The 22563-nt window shown below is 32.9% G+C and overlaps 3 protein-coding genes across 4 annotated transcripts in view; all 3 read left to right on the top strand.

The window, feature by feature from the left end:
- The window catches only part of LOC145325925 (uncharacterized), a 158443-nt gene extending 153275 nt beyond the window's left edge, over nt 1-5168 (top strand). The window contains exon 12 of the mRNA XM_080168936.1: nt 2639-5168. Coding sequence (XP_080025062.1) covers nt 2639-2753 — 115 coding nt within the window. The 3' untranslated portion in view covers nt 2754-5168. The remainder of the gene's footprint in view (nt 1-2638) is intronic.
- A 7819-nt stretch (nt 5169-12987) lies between these two features.
- Nucleotides 12988-16018, top strand: LOC145325923 (putative ATP-dependent RNA helicase TDRD12). 2 transcript variants are annotated; one of them, XM_080168933.1, is made up of 2 exons: nt 12988-13087; nt 13769-16018. In XM_080168933.1, exon 2 carries the CDS (start codon nt 13823-13825, stop codon nt 15956-15958), a length of 2136 nt encoding a protein of 711 aa, XP_080025059.1. In that variant the 5' UTR covers nt 12988-13087; nt 13769-13822; the 3' UTR covers nt 15959-16018. The 2 variants fall into 2 exon arrangements, with proteins under 2 accessions (XP_080025059.1, XP_080025058.1); XM_080168932.1 differs by having other exon boundaries at nt 13006-13087; nt 13776-16018.
- LOC145325922 (DNA helicase MCM8-like) overlaps nt 15997-22563 on the top strand; it is a 106174-nt gene continuing 99607 nt past the window's right edge. Inside the window, exons 1-7 of the mRNA XM_080168931.1 lie at nt 15997-16087; nt 17007-17156; nt 17461-17510; nt 17844-17966; nt 18261-18363; nt 19040-19109; nt 19512-19548. Of these exons, the coding sequence (XP_080025057.1) occupies nt 16030-16087; nt 17007-17156; nt 17461-17510; nt 17844-17966; nt 18261-18363; nt 19040-19109; nt 19512-19548 (591 nt within the window). The 5' untranslated portion in view covers nt 15997-16029. The remainder of the gene's footprint in view (nt 16088-17006; nt 17157-17460; nt 17511-17843; nt 17967-18260; nt 18364-19039; nt 19110-19511; nt 19549-22563) is intronic.

Here is a 22563-nt window from a genome sequence, read left to right as displayed (position 1 = left end):
TGATTCCAAGCTTAGAAAGTTTGTCCAGCAAGATTCTATGAGAACAGCAATCAAAAGCTTTTTGTAAATCACAAAAGACTCCAACTGTATACTTTTTATCATTACTATTCTTTACAATTTCATTTATTAGATGAAAAATGGGCTGTATGGTTGACTTTTTTTTCTGAAAGCCATATTGATGTTTGTAAATAAGGTTATTTTCATCAAGATATGCAGTAAGTTTATTTGCAACTATTTTTTCAAGAATTGTTGAGAAGATTGGCAAAAGACTTATTGGTCTATAATTAGACATGTTACTTAATAGATCCGATTCTTTTGTTTTAAGTTTAAAAATTGGCAAAACTTTGGCTATTTTGAGCTCATTTGGAATGTTGCCTGACTGTAAGGATAAATTTATAATGTGAGTGAGAGGAATAGCAATATTTTCAATGATTTTTTCATAAGTTTATTAGAAACACCTAGCATGTCTTGGCTTGATTTAGACTCTAGACCATTTACAATTGTTACTATATCTTTAGGCTGAATATGAGTAAATGAAAATATGGAGTCAGATGCAGTGGTATAATAAGTGCAGTCTCTATCTGATGGATTTATTTTAGTTGTAATATCATCTGCAATGGTTGTAAAAAATTCATTAAATTTGTTAGAAATATCTTTCCCCTCCTTATAGCAAACCCCATCACTAAAAATTTCAGTTATGACTGAACTTTTGTCATTTTGCTTCCTTATTGCTTCCCTTAATATTGACCATGTTTTTCTCAAATCATTCCTATTTTCTTCAAAAGATTTTTGAAAATACAATTTTTTTCCTGTTTTAATTGCTTTATTATAGCATTTTCTATATTCATTGTATTTAGAAATGTTTTCTTGAGTTGGTTCTCTAAGTTTAATGTCATATAACTCAAATTTTGTCTTTCTAGATTTAAGCAAAGCATTTGTCATAAAAGGTTCAACTTTATGAATATTTTTATTTAGTTTAACTTTTTTAAATGGGAAATGTCTTGAGTATGACTCATTAAAAATACTATAGAATTTATTATATGCATCTTGAGCACTGTAATTATTAGACACAGAACTCCAATCAGCATTTAACATATCATGTTTAAAAGAGGAAATATTTTCCTCACTAAAATTTTGAGTTTGAATAAAAACAGGACCAGACTCTTTAACTTTGTCAAGAATAATAGTGCAAGTAGGGAAATGATCAGAAATATCTGCTGTAATAATAAATGACTCAAACTTATTTTTATTATCATTGGTATAAATATGATCTATGAGAGTAGCACTTGTATGAGTGATCCTAGTTGGCAATGAGATTAATTCTAAGAAACCATTTGCAAAGCTATTTTCAAGTAGTGATCTAGTTTTATCATGTTGTTCAAATTTTAATAGATCAAAATTTAAATCCCCAATAATATAGGAAGGGTATCTGCGGCTATTTAGATCTGCTTGTAAGTCAGAGAACAAGTTGATAAACCTGTCTAACTGCTCACTTTCAGTTAGATTAGGATGTTTACAATTTGATCTATAGACGTTTGTTAGAAATATTTTATCATTTTTCCCAATACTAATCTCTAAGGTTAAACTTTCAATTATTTTTTCCTCAAATCTAGATAAAGCTTTTATTTCCTTGAATGCAATACCTTTTTTTATATATATACCAACCCCACCTCCATTAGATTGAGATCGACATTTGTATATAAAATCATACCCCTTTAGTTTAACATAATCATCATTTTTTATATTCCATATTTCCCCTAAGCATATAATGTCAAGATAACAACCTTGCCTCAAGAATTCATCAACAAATTCTTGAAAATCAATAAATTTTGATTGAAGGCTTTGAATCTGGTAATTTGCCGGATATCAAGCATTGGTAAGATATCGGATACCGGATATCCTGCATAAGAAATCAGCCGGATATCCGGTATCCGCCAAAAAAAAAGTATCCTACCCAACCCTAGTTGGAAGTAGGATAAACCTTTAATACCAACCTTTAATACAACACAGGGATTGAGGGGACAATGGACTGTTTATTACACTAGTCCCCAAAGTTTTATAATAACGCTTTCTTATTAGTTGGCTTAATAACTTTGGGGACTTGTATTGAATTTTGATTGGTTGCTTTATTAAGTTGAGTGTCGAAACAATTTAATCACGAATTGTAATAAGCAGAAGGTGAAACTTTGTGTATCATCATTGAGGATGTACTACAATTTATCGGCCATTGTCTTATCCCTTTAGATCCCCGTATAATACAATATGCCTTACAAATTACTAAGCTTAATTTTATGTTGTCTTTTTGAGAAATTATTTTTATATTCTGGTATTAAGGAAGCTTTTTATAGTGCCTACAAAATAATGACGCCATACTATACAAATGACCAATAATAAGCCAGTACACAGACTAAATTACCAATGGCAGGCCAGTATACATTTTTATTGACCAATGGCAGTTCAGTATGACGTCATTTTTATAGGCACTGTAAAAAGATTCATTTTTAAGGAAGGAAAGTAAGATGAGAAAACATATTATTAGTTCAATAGCTCAACTGTTAAACAGCTGATCAAAAGACACGAGATGGCTTTTAGTAAATGACGTGTTTTATCATTTTTAACCATATGTTTTCTTTTTTAGGTTTGGAGAGCTTGCAATTAACTGGCGGCGAGAAGATATGGAGGTAGCGAGCAGAAACCCGTGTAACATTCATCCTCTCTGTAGAAACCATGTCTGCCTGTGGTCCAAGGAGTAAATTTAGTTCACTTTGGCGACACTAGATGGCGCAGTGTGGCGTCTTAATAGGCATTCCTGGAGCTTCTTTGGTTCAACAAACGTCTGCTATGACCAATACAAACGTAACAAGGTGACTTACACGGATATGAAGTATATTTAGTTGACTTTTAAGACGCTAGATGGCACATTTTTATGTCATCTATATGGAGTTCTTTATTTAGTTCTTGCTAGCGCCAAGAGAGGGCATTGAAAAATATTTTTTAAATCTGTTTGAATAGATTATAAATAATTAATATTACTACATAACATTGGACACTATTTTAATAATATAAATATTGCTCTCATTTCTATTTAAACAAATTATTATTTTTAAATTAGTTATGAGCTTATTTTATATTCTTAATAAGAAAACAATTTGTCATATTTGGTATATATATGTTATATATACTTTTTTTTATAATTTGTGGTAAATTATATTTTTTCTGTTTTTTTAAGGTATGTACCTTTTTTGTAGTAATTATGCTGTTTGCAGTCTTTCTTACTATTTTCATAAAAATATTATAATTAATAAATTATAATTTCTAGAAAAATAGAAATAAACAGCAAATTCAATACCACTATAAAAAATATATCCCAACGCTTTTTAAAGTTTATAAGAGAAAATTTTTAAAGACTTTTTGAATTAAAAGTTTTTATGGTATAATTGATATATATATATTAAGCATACATGATGAAATATAATATACAATAATATATATATAAAATATATATTAAAATACAAAAATGTTAGTTATTATAATAACCTTTATGTACATTTTTAGTAACTCTGTTGCATTCTGTATAATATGTTATTGTCTAAAGCACAATTTCTAAGCCAAAGATTATTTATTTTTTTTAAAAGCAAGGTTATGCAATTAAAATCATTTTTTTTTGTAGTAATCTTTTAAATAAAAATTTATTTATTAACACTGGGTAGTTATATATAAGAGTATTATTAGAATTCTTTAAAGTTAGATTTATAACTCTAAACTATTATTGTATAATCTTGCGGTAGTAATTTTTTAAACCTGTTGAACCTTGGACTGATATAACAAATAAATGCATAAATATAGTTTGTACAATATTTTCATTACATTATTATACATGGTCTTTATTACTCTTTTAATCTAATTAGGTTTTTTTTCACTTAAAATTATTTAATATGGGATTTTTCATGATTTAAGTATAAAAAATGTAGGTTTGACTTAAACAAAATATTTGTTAGTTGATTTGTAATTAATATAAGAGTAACAGGAAGTCTTTTTTTCTGTTTGTACCAAAGGATCTTGCTAACTGCTGAACCGATATGGTTTTTCTAGTGGCTACCCATAGGTACTGTGAAGGTTCACATCTATTTTGGGGGAGGATAACACCCCCCAAGAGAAATCACCCCTAGAAAAAATGAACCCTCATAAAAATTTTTTTTTCTTTTTAAAAACAAAATTTAAAGTAGGGGGTGCGACTCCAGACCCCCCCCCCCCCCACACACACCCTAGTGTCCCTAGAGGCCTCTAGGAATGTAGCCTACAATTACAAAGACCAAGTATAAATAGTACTTTTATAGTCATACACATATTTTTTCGGCATTTGTTTAAAATTTCTAATTTATCTTGACCTCAGTAAAAGATAGGGTTGGGCCGGATACTTTTTTGGCCGGATTCCGGATATCCGGCTGGTTAATACTGCCGGATATCTGGTATCCGGCCGGTTATTGAAAATGGCCGGATAACCGGATATTCGGCATTAGAAATCAGCTGGATATCCGTTATCTGGATAGTTTCAATATCCGGTGTCCGGCCGGATATCCGGCCCAGCCCTAGTAAAAGATACAGGTTTCATTACAGGTATACCTTGCTCATTATATCGTCCTAATTCTCACATATTCTACAATTTTATCATTTATTAAGTCATATAGAGATGCTTTATTCTTTAACAAATAAAAAAAAATTAAAAATTTAAAATATTTAGAGCAAATAAAATTTGATTATACATATTAGATATTTATTAAAGTTTTTGTAAGAATATAAGATGTTTAAATGTTGTTATTTGTAAAGATTATTATGAATATGAAATTATGTTATATTCATCTGTTCAGCCATGTTATCAAAAAAAAGGCATCACCCAATTTCAAACCTATTCCCATTTCTTTCTAATTAAGATCTGTTAAGAATATAAGTGGGACTCAACCCTGAGTCCTCGTGGGGGAAAATTTGTATGGGAGAGGCTGGAATATTTTTAAGATCTTTGTTTTGACGAATACCTGTGATTGAACTTTTCAGAGCTACATTCAATTTCACATTTAAAATGGCATTAAAAAGTTAAGGTTTGTTTTTATGGTATAAATTAATATGCAAAATATCATTTTTATATTTATAAAAAAAAACACTATGAAAAAGAGAAGAATTAAGTAGAACTTTAAAAAAAAATCTTGATTTTGAGTATAGCTCTGTTTAGATCACTGTGATTTATTGATTGTGATTATGGAAAAAAAAATTTCTTGTGTATATTTTTATGACTAAAAAGTAATCAAAATTAAACCCAAAACATTTCGTTATACATAGATACATTTTAAACCATTTGGGACAAAATTTAATAAATTTTTCATATTGTTCAATTACAAATTCCTTAAGTTTAATTAGTTTTGTTGAGTATATTTTTTATATAAAGTTGTTTTCATTTTTTTGTTGATTTGTTAATTATTGATATTAACTACCAAATTTTAAATAAGTTTGGCATTGTAATCTTTTTTTTCCGAATTTAGACATTTTTTCTCAAAGATTTTTAGGTCACGTGCAAATAAGGAATGGTGGTTAGATGAATTGGTTTCTGACAAATGGAATTAAATTTGGGGTGAAGTTTACAAATGGCCTTGGCTTTCAAGCAATGCAAAAATTGGACAATTAATAAGATAGGAAACAAAGGAAATGTCAACACTTCATTGCCAATGGGGGTTTATCCTGAAAATTTTTAAATTTATCTATTTTTTTCAAAAAATTTAATTCAAAATTAATGCTCCTAAGAAGCGATTATGTTCCATTTTGATTAAAAATTATTTAAATAATTAAGGGGTAAATGACCATTTAAAACCAATACTGATTTTTGAGCATTAGACCCTTCTAATTTTATTTTTCCCTCTTTCTGAATCACCTCGTGTTTGGATTAAGCCTCGCTAAAGGCTTTGAAATGACCACGTGTCTTAAGAAAATAGGGAAACCATTTTAATGAATTTTATCTCAAAGACACTCTGGGGTTTTGGCGTCCTAAAATCAATTTGTTTTACCAGTAAAAAGAAGATTTAATTTGATGATTGAATTACTTTTATTTTTTTTCCAGCAATTTAATAGAGATTCTTTAATATTAATACATATACAAACAATTTAAATCAAAATTTTGGTGCTTGATTCTAATTTGACCTTTAAGATATCTTGATTATGTCCTATATTAAACCTTTTGTAAAAAAAAAAATAGGATTTATTCTAATTTAATAATTTACAGCTAAAACACTTAAGTTCTCTATTACATACATGTACCACGTACAAAAACCATAAAGTTTTGTTAAAAAAACTTTTATTTATAGATATTAGGGTTGGGCCGGATACCGGATATCCGGCTGATTTATAATTCCAGATATCTGGTTCCGTCTGGATATCTGGCCAACGTTCGATATCCGACAAATTACCGGATAACCAGATATCCGGCATTAAAAATCATCCGGACATACGGTATCCGGATAGTTTTAATATCCGGTATCCGGCCCAACCCTAATAGATATCAAATGTATTCTGTTAATTTTTACTTTACAGTCATAATCTTGTTTACCCTTCCTCATATTTTGTATTTTCTTTTCAAAACAAAAAAGTTTTTTTTGGGGTATAGTCCCTTTCGTAGCAACGCTGCTTAAGGGGCGATTCTTCGTTTTTTTCACAGTAGCTTTTCTCCTATTTTAGCCCCTGCGGGGGGGCTCTAATCCTGCGGGGCCAATTGCCTAACCCTGTGGGGCAACTTAAAATAACCTATTAAAAGTCATTTTAAAAGGACTATTCCCCAAATTTCCTACAATAAGACTTTTACGTCTAATTTTGCAAAGACAAAATTATATGTAAAGTAAAAATTTAATATTTTATCAGTTAGTTTTTATCAATTAGTTTTTATCAATTATCTTATTACTGTAAAACATAATCATAAAAGTACAATATTAATTAGTTTTGTGTTTGGTATCTAACAAATTATGATTCATATAAAATTTTAAAATTTCATTATTTATTTAAATAGGCACTTTCTAGAATTCAACTTATTCAATGCAATTTTTTTTTTATAAAATGCAGAGAATTCTTTTATGTAAATATTCTAAATGGTCCCTAAACACATAATAATAATAATAATATAGCCTCTGAAATAAATAATAATAATAAATATAGTTTATGTATTAATTAATAATTATTATATAAAAAGAGTTTGTGAAATTCTTGCCATCATCATTTTTTGAATCATTGTATCATTATCATTTTAAATTATAAATATTCTGTTACATATTGTTATCCAAATTAATTGTGATCATAACGTCCAAAATATAGATTTTTGTGTAAACTATTTTATTTTTTAAAGCGTAGCTTTTCTATAACTAGGGTCAGTCCGTCCGTCGGTCCGTTACAGTTAGCTCTTTTCGTTAATTTAAACAGGTTAGAATTGTCCTATCGATTTCAAACTCTGTATGCTGATTCCTGTAACGGTAAGGTACGACTCAGCAACTCTATAATCGCTACCAGAAAGTCCGTACGTCCATTTTAAACAAGTCCATTGGAGTAAAACACTAGAGGGAGAAAGGGTTAAATAACTGTATCTCCAAATCGCAACCACCTTGTGCAACCATTCTATTGGGTCATTGAAAATCAACAAAGGGTGTCGATTATATTAACACAGCCAAGTAGCAGAAAATAATTTAGAAGCAGACGAAACAGGTCATTGAAAAAGGAGGGGAGGTAGTTGTCTGCTTATACATCTATACTATAGATCTGTTGCAAGTCCAGAGGATTTGTGCAGTTTTGGCATGAAAATTTTCTTTGATTATCACATATCAAGTAAAGATTTAATATTCAAAATTCAATAATAGTTATTTCTTTCATCGTATTATAAACCGCTTTCCGCGGATATAGAATGTACAATTATAAGGCACGGGCTAAAAAAACTGTTTTTTATCCTATGATTGTACATTTTTATATTCGTAGAAAGCTGAATATAATACGATGCTAGACATAGTTTTTTCATATGGATGAGAACCGGTTCCTATCCAAAGGATTCGAATGAATACGAGAAAATCTAATTATAGACATTGCTTGCTTGCTATAAAGTAACAGAGTGTCTGTCTTTCTGTGTGTGTGGTGTGGTGTGTGTGTGTGTGTGTGTGTGTGTACCAAAGGATCTTTTTGTGTAGCTTATATGGTTCTCCTTTGCAGTAAAGCTTCTTATAGGCCCAATTCTTTAAAAATGATGAAAGGATATCAGGAGAAATCCTAATACTAAAGTAACAGGATGTCTGTGTGTCTGTCTGTGTGTCTGTCTGTGTGTACCGAAGGATCTCGCTAACCGCTGAACCGATTGGGTTCTCTTTAACAGGGTAGATTCTCATATGTCCCGGGAAGGTTTATAACTATTTTGGGGGAGGGTACCACCACCCTCCCTAGAGAAATTAAATTTTTAAAAAAAATTACCAATTTTAGAAAGAGAGTTCAACGAAAAATAAGCGTCAAGCGTAAATTTTTTTTAACTTTTTCTTTTAAAATCCAAAAAAATTCGACTCTCTCCTCCTCAAGTGCCCCTAGAGGCCTCTAGGGGCGTAGTCGCTAGTTCTAATATAGAGCAGTAACATACAAAATTTCAAAAATCTAAATTTTGGGGGCACCCCCAAATTCATTTTAAGGGGGGTGGGTAATCGCCTCTTTACCCCCCCCCCCCCCCATTGGACGTCCTTGAACAGAAAACTAAATATGAAATATAAATATACTTAGAAATGACCTAATTTCAGCATAATGCGTACATTTAACTTCAGTTTCAACTATATAGTTATACAAGAATAGTTATTTCTCGCATCGTATTATAAACAGCTTTCCGCGGATATAGAATGTACAATTATAAGAAACCAGTTTTTTTAGCCCCGCGGTGCTAAAAAACTGGTTTTAATCTTATGATTGTACATTTTTATATTCGTAGAAAGCTGTATATAAGACGATGCTAGACATAGATGAGAACTGGTTTCTATCCACCGGATTCGAATGAATACGAGAAAAGGATTTATATTGGGAAATATTAAATTCAGATTAAATTAAACAAAGTTAAGTTTTACTGCATTGTAATGTTTGTACTCAATGTACAGAATATATTTGAGGTCTTAGCAGCCGCTGCGATGATAACATTTTATCACCTTACCTCGTGAGGGTTGGTTTTTCCTTCGATTTTTAAGGGATCATCTAGAGAATATAGAGCATCATATGTCTGTTATGGGATGCGATACTCTAACACCAAAGGATATTTGACAATCAACCCTTAAATTGCACGACCTTTGTCCGAGTAGTCCTAACTCTGCATGACATAACAGCAGTAGGAACAATTTTTAACGTATTTAACTATGAGGCGGTGTCGGGACGAGATTCGAACCTATCACCTCCCCGACGATGAGCGGATGAGCTACTTGTTGAGCAGCGGTCGTGGGTTTAGATAGAGGAAAAATCTCCAACAGTAAAGGACGTCAGAGAGGCCGCAAAGGAAGTGTTACCAGTCTCTTGTTTTAAAATTTATCTATTTGAACCTCTTTGACGTCAAAGGGGGTAAAGAGTGATTTCACCCCGCCCCCCTCCAAAAAGAATAAATATAAATATCCTAATTTATAACTATAAACACACTATCCTTTTTATGTGGGTGGGGGTTTAGGGGTGTGTTCCCTCAACGCCCCATCGATAAAAACATAAATTATTAAAATTTTAATTTTGTAATTGTAAAAAAAAGCTTGCACGTCCTTGATGTCTGCCAAAAAAGTTGCTGTCCAAGCCGCCAAACGTTTAATAAAGTGTAAAACCAGAATGCCGCCAAAAATTTTTGGCGAATATCAAGTCCTGGAGTATACGTACTGTTAAGCCTCTGGTTTTTTCCAAGTAAGAGGCAATAAAGGAAGAAATATAGAGAAAGAGGAATTATATAATCTCTTTTACATAGACAGATACCACTACTTTTTTCAAGACCCTCCCCCTCCCCTTCACCTTATACAAAAGACTGAAATAGAAAAAAAAACATTTTTCGTGAGGGGATAGGAGATTCAAATCAGTGGCGTGCGAACCGAAGGGGGCATTTGGGGCAATCGCCCACCCCTAGCGACCAAAACGCCCCCCCCCCCTGCCCCCCCCCCTAAATGTTAAAAAATGCCCCATTTTGCCCCCCCCTGGTCAACAAAAATGCCCCTTTTTGCCCCCTACCCTACAAAAAGTAAAACTATCCCAGTTTCCAAAAAAAGATCAAGAAATACTCCAAAAAAAAATTTTGGCGCTTCGCGCCAATCAGACAGTTACTATACATTTAACCTTACCAAATTTTTAAATTAGTGTAGAAATTAGGTTATAATCTTTTTTCACTGAACATAACAAACCAGGTTATGGGAAGTATTTTATTTTGTATAATATAAACTTTTTACCAAAGAAATTTTGTACATCCCCAATGATGATACACAAAATTACCCCTTATATAGATTACAATTAGTGAATGAAATGTATGGAAACTCGACTTAATTAACCAACCAATCAAAATTCCATTAAAGTCCCCAAAGTTGTTGAGCCAACGAATAAGAAAATTTTATATGAAATATTGGGGACTAGTGTAATAAATAGCCCAAAAACCCCTCCCTCCCTGCATATTTGAAGAAAAAAATTTGCGCTTCGCGCCCTTCCAAATGGTTTCTGCTATGAAATATTGGGGACTAGTGTAATAAATAGCCCAAAACCCCCTCCCTCCCTGCATATTTGAAGAAAAAAATTTGCGCTTCGCGCCCTTCCAAATGGTTTCTGCTATGAAATATTGGGGACTAGTGTAATAAATAGCCCAAAAACCACTCCCTCCCTGCATATTTGAAGAAAAAAATTTGCGCTTCGCCCCCTTCCAAATGGTTTCTGCTTTTTATCACAATGAAAGGACAAGAAATTTTTTTTATTTTTTACATAGTTCATTATATCTTTGGTTTTTATGGTACGATAAATTTTTTTGTGGATTATAATATTAAAAAAAATAAAATTTCTTGCTGTTTCGAGCATCCAGTAAGTAATTTACTTTGACTGTCATCACACAACATACAGGAAAAAGGATTTGTGACTTTTTCTACCTAAAATATATATTTATTTCAACAGATGCTCTTTAAATCTACTTGTCTGTATTCTTATTAATGATTTTTTGTGCTTTGCTACTTAAAGATGTTGTCATCCTTGTTGTCATACAATAAAGAAATATTTAATATCATTTTTTCATATTAGGTTAATTTTTGGTAAATTATTTCCAAAATGAGTGTTTTTATCTCCCCCCCCCCCAATTTATTTTAATGGGGTTATTCATCCTTCCTGCTGAGATTTTATAACATCCCCTTCAACCCATTAAAAATGTTTTGTGTTGGAGGGGGGGGGGGGGAAAGGTTAATTTATCTTCTGTACTATTTATTCGAAGATGCTTTCTAGCTCCCTTCCATTCGGTCATTGCAGGGTAGGGAGAAGGGATGGGGGAGAAGAGATGGGGGGGGAAAGAGGTGGGGGATATAAATGGGAAATAGGGATGGGGTAAGGGATGGGGAAGAAGGGATAAGGACTAGGAGGCCCATAATCAAATAATCCCAACCCTTAAAACGCCCTTATTTAAAATTAGTATATATAATCAAAATGCCCCCCCCCCCCATAAAGAGAGAGAGAGAGAGAGAGAGAGAGAGAAAGGAATACACAGGCAAAATTTTACAAAATCTTCAAAATGCCCCCCCCTAGACAAAGTTCTTCGCACGCCACTGATTCAAATAAACGAGTAAAAAAGTCCTCTTAAAAGATAGATAGTTTGATATATATAATATCCTTATAATAAAGTAACAGGATGTCTGTTTGTTTGTCTGTACAGAAGGATCTCGCTAACCGCTGAACCGATCGGTTTCTCCTTAACAGAGTAGTTTCTCATAGGTTTCGGAAGGTTTATAACTATTTTGGGGAAGGCTGCCACCACAGTTTCAAAAGAAATCGCCCCTAGAAAAAAATATCCCCCCCCCCAAAAAAAAGAACTTTAATTTAATTTTTTAAACTAAAATTTAAAAAAGGAGGGGGGCAACCCCCTTCAACTCCCCCCCCCCCAAAAAAAAATCCTCCCTCAAATTTTTTTTTATTTTAAAATCTAAAATAAAAAATTGGGGTTTCGAATTCTGCTCCTCCCTCCTCGAGAGAGAGAGAAAGAGAGAGAGAGGAAGAGAGAGAGAGAGAGAGAGGGAGAGAGAAAGAGAGAGAGAGGAAGAGAGAGAGAGAGAGGGAGAGAGAAAGAGAGAGAGAGAGAGTGAGAAAGAGAGAGAGAGAGAGAGAGAGAGAGAGAGAGAGAGAGAGAGAGAGAGAGAGAGAGAGAGAGAGAGAGAGAGAGAGAGAGAGAGAAAGGAATACACACGATTTTGTCTTGGAGGGGAGAAGGAGTAGAAAAATGTATACATTTTTATCATATCAGACAGCCATTAAAAGATATAAAAATTCAGACAGACAGGTACAGAGATAGAGGGGCAGAAATAAGAGAGATAAAACAAAAAAAAACTTTTTTTCTAGCACAGTGTCTAATAAACTTTTTCAAACAAGTGGTAAATTTGTTTATTATAATGTAGATTGCTAGAAGTTTTCGTCCATTGTTTTAATCCTTAAGATCCCTGCATTTAATAAAACTTTTTTAGAATAAATATACATTTCATATCTAACTTTATTATATAATTCAAGTCTGAGGCATTGACCTTTCATATAAGGTTTTATGCTGCCAGTTGTACTTAATAAAATATTAATTCTGTATAAAAATGCTTATAAAGAAAAACATTTTATAGTATCACAGGGGTCAGTATAATAATAAATAATAAAAGTGTCAGTGAAATAAATTTTTATTTATGACAATGACTAATTTTAAGGTCGTTTTTCTATGAATGGCCCTTTCTCTCTTAAAAATCTGGCAACACTGATGTCTCTAGTGTACACCGAACAGCTAAAACAAAACTGAAGATTCGAAAATTGTTTTAGATATTTATAAACTTATATTATAAATAAGTAAACGATTACAACAGCAGAGGTGGATTCTTAAAAAATAGGTTCGATTATAGGGTATTAGGTTATACAAAGTTATTTATATAGTTACAATTTCTTTTTCAAATCAAATAGATCGAAGTAGGGTTATGTGAAGTTGAATGTTTTACAAATTTTGGAGACTTCACACAGGTAAGCGGCTACGCCTCTAGATGCATCTTTTGGCATTTGAGGTTGAGAAAGGGGTTAAGTCGACTTCATCCCAATTTTCCTTTAAGTTGTGTAGAGCAAAATAATAGTTATTTCTCGCATCGTATTATAAACAGCTTTCCGCGGATATAGAATGTACAATTATAAAACCAGCCCCGAAGGCACCGGCTAAAAAAACTGGTTTTAATCTTATGATTGTACTTTTTATATTTGTAGAAAGCTGGATTTAATACGATGCTAGACATAGTTTTTTCGTATGGATGACGACCGGCCGGATTCGAATGAATACGAGAAAAACAATTGAATTTCGTTTTCTAGTGGCGATTCCTCTTGTGGGAATGTGGTATATAGATCTATAGAGTATCCTTCCCTAAAACTTTGTAAAGGAGAACCATTTCGGTCCGGCGGTTAGCGAGATCCTTAGGAATACCTTAGGAGACATACTGTAATTATTTTACAAAGATAATTTTAATAGAAAGTTAAATTTTCGATTTAATTTTTTAAGAACCCACCTCAGGTTTTAGGCTGCAATCTGTGATATAGAACGAGACTAAGCTAATTTTCTAAAGTGATGAAAATGTTATTAGATATGAACTACAGACCTTTTGATTTGTTCATAGATTCCAATGGTGAAGTAGACATTGTGAAAGATTGGACTTCTATGAAGTTTAGTTCTCGTCTCAATCTTGCCATTCAGCAGTTGAATCAAACCAGACGTGACCGTCAAATATGGCACGCCACGTCAATTCAGGCTGGAATGTGGCCAGCCGTCAGAGACAATCACTCAGTTCTGGCCATTTCTGATCCACAGAGGGGCAAGAGCTTTGGCTGGATACTGCCCATGTTGGATAAGTTAATGCCAGGTTCGAGTCATGAGCATTTGTATGAAGATCTTCCCGATGAAGGGTTGAGTCCACTGTGTATTGTTCTAGCTCCTTTCCCAAAAGATGTCACGAAAATTGCCGCAACCCTGAAAGAACTTGTCGACCTTGGCCAATCAGGGGAGCATATCCGAGTTAGTTCTGTTCATGATAATATGGAGGATATGACAGCAATGATAAATCTGACGAACGGCGCTGATATATTAGTTACAAGTCCACCTTGTCTCAAGAGATACCTGATTGATTATGAAACCTCACCCGCTCAGGGATTACAGCTTGTAAACATGATGCGCTCATGTCACCTTGTCATAGAGGATGCCCACATCTCTCTGAGTCTCTTTCCCAACGAGATGACTGCGTTGATGGCTGAATTTTGCTCCCCCCAACATGCCCACAAACCACTGCTGCCGCATCTAGTGGAACCCAGAAAAGTGATGCAAGTAATAATTGTTTCTGAGCAGTGGAGCCCTGTCGTCTCTGAATTCTACAACAAATCACAACTAGATTTTACTGTTTTGATCTCTGACATGCTGGAAACCGTTTTGTTCAAAGGAATCTTAATAACTGCTGAACTCAAAGACAATCACAAGGAAAAGTTTGCTGAAATAGTCCAAGTTTTGAGAAGAATATTAATAAATTCTGCTGGCAGTAAAGCCTATATTTGTTGCAAGGACTCGGAAGCTGGAAACTTGCTGAATGGACTGTTGCTGGCTGCTGGCTACAATCCAGTTCTCCTCGATCAAAATGATTGTCATTATACAGAGATTAGTTGGAAACTGAGTGGACACAATGTGATCATAATAACTGATAATTTTCTAGAGACATCTGACCACTATACCAATAACATTTTGTCTGGAAACGTTTTGATCCATTGGGATCTTCCCCAAAGAGACGTCAGGACGTTTAAACACCGTTTTGGTTTGGTGAAGGATGCCAATCAAGATTCTGCACACATTTTGATCCTCATATCTTCTGAAAACACTGTTCAGGCCAAGGACCTACACACTATGTTGGTCAGGTGTGGAGTGAATGTACCCGGCAGTTTGTCAGATTTTTTAACGGAATGTCTTGAGAGGAGAAAAGCTAATGAAAATGAACTGCCCTTGTGCCAGGCTTTTATATCTACAGGTTATTGTAGAGGTGCAGAGGCTGGAGGCTGTCTTGCTCGGCATAATCTTAACAACATAGAACCAGTGGAAGGGTCTAAGGAGGATGACCTAAAGATGGAAAGAAAAGACGAGAGTAAAGTCAGATTTAGCATTCTCAAAGCTGAATCTTCAGTCAAGTATTGGATCAAAACAATTCCATCTGATAGCATTGGTCAGGTGGAAGACAATATTCAAATCAACATGGCCATGCACTTTTGTAAACAACAAAACAGGACAACCAGGCTAAAGGAATCAGAATTGATCATTGGAAAGTTGTGTGCCTGCATAGACGAGATTGATGGAATGGTGGCAAGAGTAAAGATTTTAAATCTGCATAGAAAGAAAATTGGAATTTTGGATATTCTAGAACGGATAGAGATAAGAGAGGTCGATACTGGAAACATCAGAAATGTAAAACCTGAAACACTGCACCAACTACCTGATACCTTTGCTAACGTGCCGCCCCTGGCTGTGCTTGCTGTTTTAACTGGGCCGCAGCCAGACCTAAAGGAACAAGGCACAACCAACATTGAAAACGATTATTGCCCGTTGGCCAAGTTATCAGAAATATACCTAGCTAATATTATCCACAAGACCGCAGATGTTGTTTATCTGGATGATTGCCAGCGCTGGCAAAGAAATCAAGATTTTGAAAAGTTTGTGTCACATTTTGATTAAACCCTCTGCAAGGTTACAGACTTAATGTTGATAAAATCTTGTGATATTTTTTTCAGAAAATATTAGGTACTATGAGAGGTGGATCAGGCAATACAGCTACCAATTCTTCCACACCAAATTCTAATAGAGGTAATTTACCTAAATATTTCTTAAATGATAGTGTTTTAGTTGCTTTCCGTAAAAATGCATATATTTAAAATAAATTTAAATAGGGGAGGGGGGGTTCTATGCCTAAACCTTCGGGTCTACCCGTACCCAGTAACCAATATAAGATAAGTACCTATTAAGTAACAAACAAAAAACTACCCCCACTACCTTAATTTTAATATATTTCATAATTATAATATTTAGGGGGGGGGGGGGGGTCATTGCTCGACATATCACTTTGATGTAAATTGCCGTGTTTTTATATTTTAAATAAAGATTAGGTTACTATTTTCATTAGCGATGCTTCTAATGAAACTTCCTATATAATGAAACAATTTGGCTGAATTTTCAAATTTGAACGTTCTTATAAATTATGATACGACTACCTACCTAGGTACCTATAAGGTGGTAAAAATCCAACCGCTCGGGATTTTTTTTTATAAAATCTCTTTTGGCCCAAAAGTTATAAAATTATTTTCATGTAATGACAATAAGAAAACAATAACAAAAGTAGCTTGAGGTAATTTTATGTTGACCAAGTAGGTACTGGTACACATTCCTAAAAATTACGTATACAGTTTTAGGGGGTCCAAATTTGCTGTTGTAAATCCAACTTTACATAGAGATGGTCAAAAAGAAAATGTTCTCAAAAAATATTGTACGTGAAGAATGTTGCTCAAAAAAATCAGCATGTGACGTCATAAAAATGAGGGTGATGTGAAGGGAAGTGGGAAAGAAAACCTCTAAAAATTTTATGACCTCACATGCTGAGTTTTTGAGCGACTTTCTTCACGTACAAAATATGTCATTTTTCTTTTGAGGGGGGTGGGGGTTGTGGGGGAATAATTAGATATTTTTCAACAATATTGTATTTTTTTTATATTCGACAAAATCTTCCAAGGTTGGCGAGGGGGCGGCGGTGGATGGAGAGGAAATGGATCTGGCTGGCGCGGGGGAGGCAGATCCGGCGGATGGAGGGCGAGAGGTGGTGGTGGGGGATGGCGAGGCAATTGGAATAGATCCCGCGGCTCTAACTGGACTAGAAGAGCAGGTGTGAAGAATATTTGTAGAAGCGGAGCTACTGTATAACTCATTTTCTCTGTCCGTCCGTAATGCTATGGGGGGTTTATTTTTTATGTGATGATTCCCTGTACGAATGTACATCCAGTATACAACTCACTGTGTCCGTCGGTCTGTCGTTAATACTCTAAAAAGCATTAGCATTCCGAGGGGAAAATAATCGGCTATTGTCAGAGATTGAATATATATATTTTTATTTAGCAAAACGAGCTTTTTATATATTTATAAGACTTTTTGTGAAATTAAGATTGTTAGTTATTGTAATTTTATTTCAGTAAATTCTTCTGTAGATGATAGCATCGACGATTCCAACATTCCAACCCAGGTGAGAAAAAACATAATAATTCTTGCATAAAAGTAACCAGATGTTTCTCTGTGTGTACCGAAGGATCTCGCTAACTGAGGTCAATTCTTAAAAAACTTTTGCCCCACTAAAATCAGCTTGGCAAACTAAAAATTTAGAGGGGATAATTTTGCCTCACTAAAATTTTAGTGGGGCAAACTGATTTTAGTGGGGCAAAAGTTTTTTTAAGAATTCACCTCTGCTTTCGTAAGTTCAGGGAAGGTTTATAACTTTTTCCCCACAAAAAATAGCCCATAATTTTGCTTAAATTTCAAATTGTGGAGTAGACTTTTCACTCTATTATTGATGTTTTAGGGTTTGTTAAGTGGAAATTCTCGAATGACCGATTATTTTGAGTTGACCGATTGCCCGTATCTCGGCTGGGCTCACTACCTACCTAAACTCCCATTCAATCCCAGTGCTGTAGTTATCACAAAGGTACCTAGTTATTTGTCGCATCGTATTATAGACAGATTACTGCGGATATTGAAAAAATTAATAAGATTTAAACCAGTTGTGTTAGATCCGTTGGGCCGAAGACCTGGTCTAACAAAACTGGTATTAATTCTATGATTTTTATGTAAATATTCGTGGAAAATTGTCTGTAATACGATGCTATACGAAAATAATATTTGGTTAGTGGAAAAAAATGTAAAAATGGACAGACAGAACTTCAGAAGAACGAACATATTAATCTTTTAACTATCTTCGCTACTAAAATAATTTCTCTAGATTGAGACCTCAATTGAATATCTGAAGGAAATGATTCATGTGGATAAAGATATTCTAATGGAACAACTTTTCTTTGAAGTGGACATGAATGCTATGCTAGTAGGTAAGATTATTAAAATCGAAGATTTTCTATTATTAGGATCTGTCCGTCCGTGCGTCATGTTTGAATCTTTTCGGTAATGTTACAATCAGCGTTTCGGAGCCGGAGCCGGGAGCCGAGAGCAGCAACATTTTTGGTGGAGCCGGAGCCGTATTTTTCGTTAAAAACGGCTCCGGCTCCAGATTAGCTAGAAATGATTTTTTAAAGTAATTTTATAATTTGGCAACGGCCTATTTCCATATAATAAACTAAAAAACTATTGTTACTTAACAAATAGACACACATTCTTCTACTTTTATATAGCTTTAATCAAATAAAAGCAAAATATTTTTTTATTATTTATTTTATTTTATCAAATTCAATAATGAACAAAAATTTATATATTAATTTTAAGGTAGGAGCCGGAACCGGAGCCGTATGCTCCGCGGAGCCGCATCAAAATTAAACGGCTCCGACACGCTGGTTACAATCGTTCCTTTCGTTTTAAACTATGGATAAAGATTCCATGAAAAGTTAGGTACAATTTAGAAAGCAAATCTACAATCGTTACCAGAAAGTCCGTACGTCCATTAAAAAAAGTAGCGTTTTCACTTTTTTGACCACCCTTTTTGTACCATAAATCTGACTATTTCAACAATGATTCCTTGGACAACTAATCTTGTTCTATTTTGATTTGTAGATAAAAAGGTGTTGGAAGCTTGGCCACGTATCAAAGAAGATCTGGAGGAAAATGCTGAACTTGTTTCAGGAAACTTAACAAATTTAAATTCTTGGCAATTTTCCTACAATCGTTAGCAGAGCACAAATAATGCCCCCCCCCCCCACACACACATACTTAATCTTTTTTTTTGTCAACGTTTGTGTATAATCTTTAGGTTAGGTTAAGACAGACTTTTTAAAAGAATAACCATTGTTAGTTAGGAATATTTGCTGTTAATATAGCTTTTACAGAGAATTTATCAAATTTCAAACTAATTTTATATTTATTTAAATACCTAAGCCTTCTGGAGCTATGTATTTTATAAGTATTTAAATAAACAAAGTATATCTATTCTTAAAAATATGTTATTTAAACTTATTTGCATAACATATTAATATTTGCCAGTAACTACAATTATCAGAATACATATATTTGTTATTAAATTACCAGGTATTCTCGGTTTGGCCAAGCATCATATTGAAATCCAGGTAGATATTTTTTAACCATGAGAAAAATTGCAGTACGGTATATTCCAACCTTTTAATTTATATAATATTATGGACAAAGGGGGAGGTAGGTTGTGCTAAAATTTCGTTAAGGTGTGAGTTTTAAGGCTTAAAAGCAGTAGTAGAACGATAATATTCACTAAATATGTGTATTCCTTATTGCAAGAACTATAGACAAAAAATGTTGTTTTAAGTTAACATAAATTTTTTCGTTCTACTACTGTTTTTAAGCCTTAAAACTCACACTTTTACGGAATTTTAGCACAACCTACCTCCCCCTTTACAAGATAGTAAGAATTCATTTAGGCGCATTTTAGGTGATTTTTGAAAAGTAGGTAGGTATATTATGCGCGTAGTACGAAAAATATTTTTGTTTTGGTATCAACTTTATCTAGTATTTTGTAGGAAAAATATTGTTTTCTTTTATTTTTCCATCAACAAAAATATGTTCAATAAAATAGTACATTTATACATAAGTGTTTTTATTTTATAAAATCGCAATAATAGAGGACTATTTAAACATCTGTTGCCTTAATTTTATGTTAAATTTCTGTATTTCATGGACGAAAAATTACTGTTTTAAGTAGGGTTGGCAATCCATCATATTTTTGAGCCGGATTTGGATTCTTACAAAAATCCGCCCAAAAAAAGAAAAGGTTTAATTCTTGGATTACAGATTCTTGTTTTTTTTTTGTGGATCGCGGATTTTCGGATTGTGAATTGCGGGTTCTAGCAATATTTTTAAAGGTCTTTTTATAAATTAAAAAGTTCTAGCCCTTAACCTGAACCTAAAAAGAGCATTGGAAAGCTTCTGTGAAAATAAAATACCAAAATTTTTTGATGCTACCCACCATGCATTTTACTTGTAGTTAAGAAACAATAAAATACTTTTTTAGTTTTTGCCTGTCACTTTTTCTAAAACAAATTTTTCTAAGTGCTACAAAAGTCATAAAAATAGAAATAGGAGAGAAGAACTATAGTGTGAACCCCTTTTTCGTAAATCTGACAAAGGAACTCCTCCAGCTGACAAAAAACTTAAAAATTTTTTGAGTATATAATTTCTAGAAAGCTAACGTTATATTAAGGAATTCAACAATTCATAGCTAACTTATTAAAGGATTTGTAATATGCTTTACACTATACTAGAAAATAAATTTTAACACGATATAATTTACGTGAGAAAAGCTTTATCTTAAGAAATGCGACTATTTACAGCTGACTCTTTATATGAACAAAATGAAAAAAATATGCCCTTTCCCTTTCCCATATGTGTACAGTGTATACACAGTACAACGCTAGGTCCTGTTGAAAACGTAACGAATGTACTGTTGTATTGCTATTTGTTGTTATTTTATTTTTATATAATTGATTTTACTATAAATATATGAAATATGGTTAATTTTGTGCAGGTTGACAAGGATTAGATGTGATTTAATCGAAATATATTCCTACAAATTGAGCTGTGTGTTTTTCCTTGGATAGTCTCTTTTCAACATCGCTGCCGTGTATTATTCCATATATAATTTATTTCGAGGTAAACATGAAACAAACTACGAATTTATGTATTTTAAATGTTTATAATAGATACGAATTACGAATTAAAGATTATAAATCATGTACATTTGAAGTCCGAGATATTATTTTTTTGTTTTAATAGAAACTCAAGAAAAAAATATGATTTTATTAACTTCAATTCATAAAGGGATTTTTATTATTTTACAATGATTGCAATAGATGAAGCATATTTATTATTAATGCACAGATAAAACATAGACGTGAAACAACAATATGAAGGCAGTACTTCATGTGATGGACTTGATTCGAGTAAAAGTTGAAAGAACAGCTCTAATTAACTCTAATAAAAAATCTAGAAAACTTCAGTTTAATTCAACCAATGAGATTTCATGTATGCTCCGATGCGATTCATTTATTGGCTCAATCAGACATTCCCTCTCTTTCTTAGTACCTTTATTGTCATAAATAAACAAAATGACATAAATTAACAAAGTGACTCACAATTGATGTTGCGAATTAATATTCTGATATTCTTTCTTGTAATAAGAAAAAGATTGCACCTTTCCTGAATTTCACCCATAGATAGGACAATATAAAGGCATATGATCATGATTATTCATTTCAACAAGTCCTAATTTATTTAAAGCTAATGACCCACCCCCCCCCCCCCCTGGACTCTCTGACATCATGACATAGTACATATTGAGGTATGTTGTAATCTGCAGCCAACGTTGCAGTGGTTATACGTCTTTTTTTTGTCAGTGGGTGTTTTTACAAAAATGTTCATGAATTATAATTTTCCTTGATATATCTAAAATGGCTTGAGACCAATTTTTTAAGGGAGGTTTTTTGGTCTTTTGTGGGTTTAGGCTATTTTTTAAGAAAATTAGTTTCATCTAGGTTCTAGGTTAGAATTACTTATAAGTTTTATTCCACAATAATTCCAAAATTGCCCAAAAGGTTTCCTAAAAAGGGGACTATCCACGAACGAGAGCAAGTTATTCTAAGCACCTTCCAGCAGTGATTCTAAATGTTTTTTTTAGTGAATGCACTAGTGTTATTATTAATATCGTTTTATCAATTTAAAAAAAATAAGTTTTACCATGGTTTTATATGAAAAAAGCTTCAAAATTTAAGAATTTTTTAACTATATATCATCGAATGTTTTGTTGAGTTCAAATTGATGTGACATAAACTTTTAAAATGAAAAGTGTTAATTTAGATAAAGGGATGGTAACTTGTAATATTGTTAACATTTGTATTAGTGTACTTTCGTAATTTAAAGCATTTGATTATGTTTTAGCGTGTTATTTTATTTGAACTGTTAAACTCAACAAAACATTTGATGATATTTCATAAAAAAATGCTTACCTAACATTTCAACGAATATTATGGTAAAACTTTTGTTTAATTATTGATATAACAATATTCAACATTACCCTAGTATATTGACCTAAATAACATTTAGAATCAATGCTGGAA

Source organism: Acartia tonsa, chromosome 8 (genome assembly GCF_053477335.1).
Source record: "Acartia tonsa isolate MP-2025a chromosome 8, ASM5347733v1, whole genome shotgun sequence".
NCBI lineage: Eukaryota > Metazoa > Arthropoda > Copepoda > Calanoida > Acartiidae > Acartia > Acartia tonsa.
The sequence above is the reverse complement of the archived record's forward strand: the minus strand, read 5'-3'. Positions and strand labels throughout refer to the sequence as shown.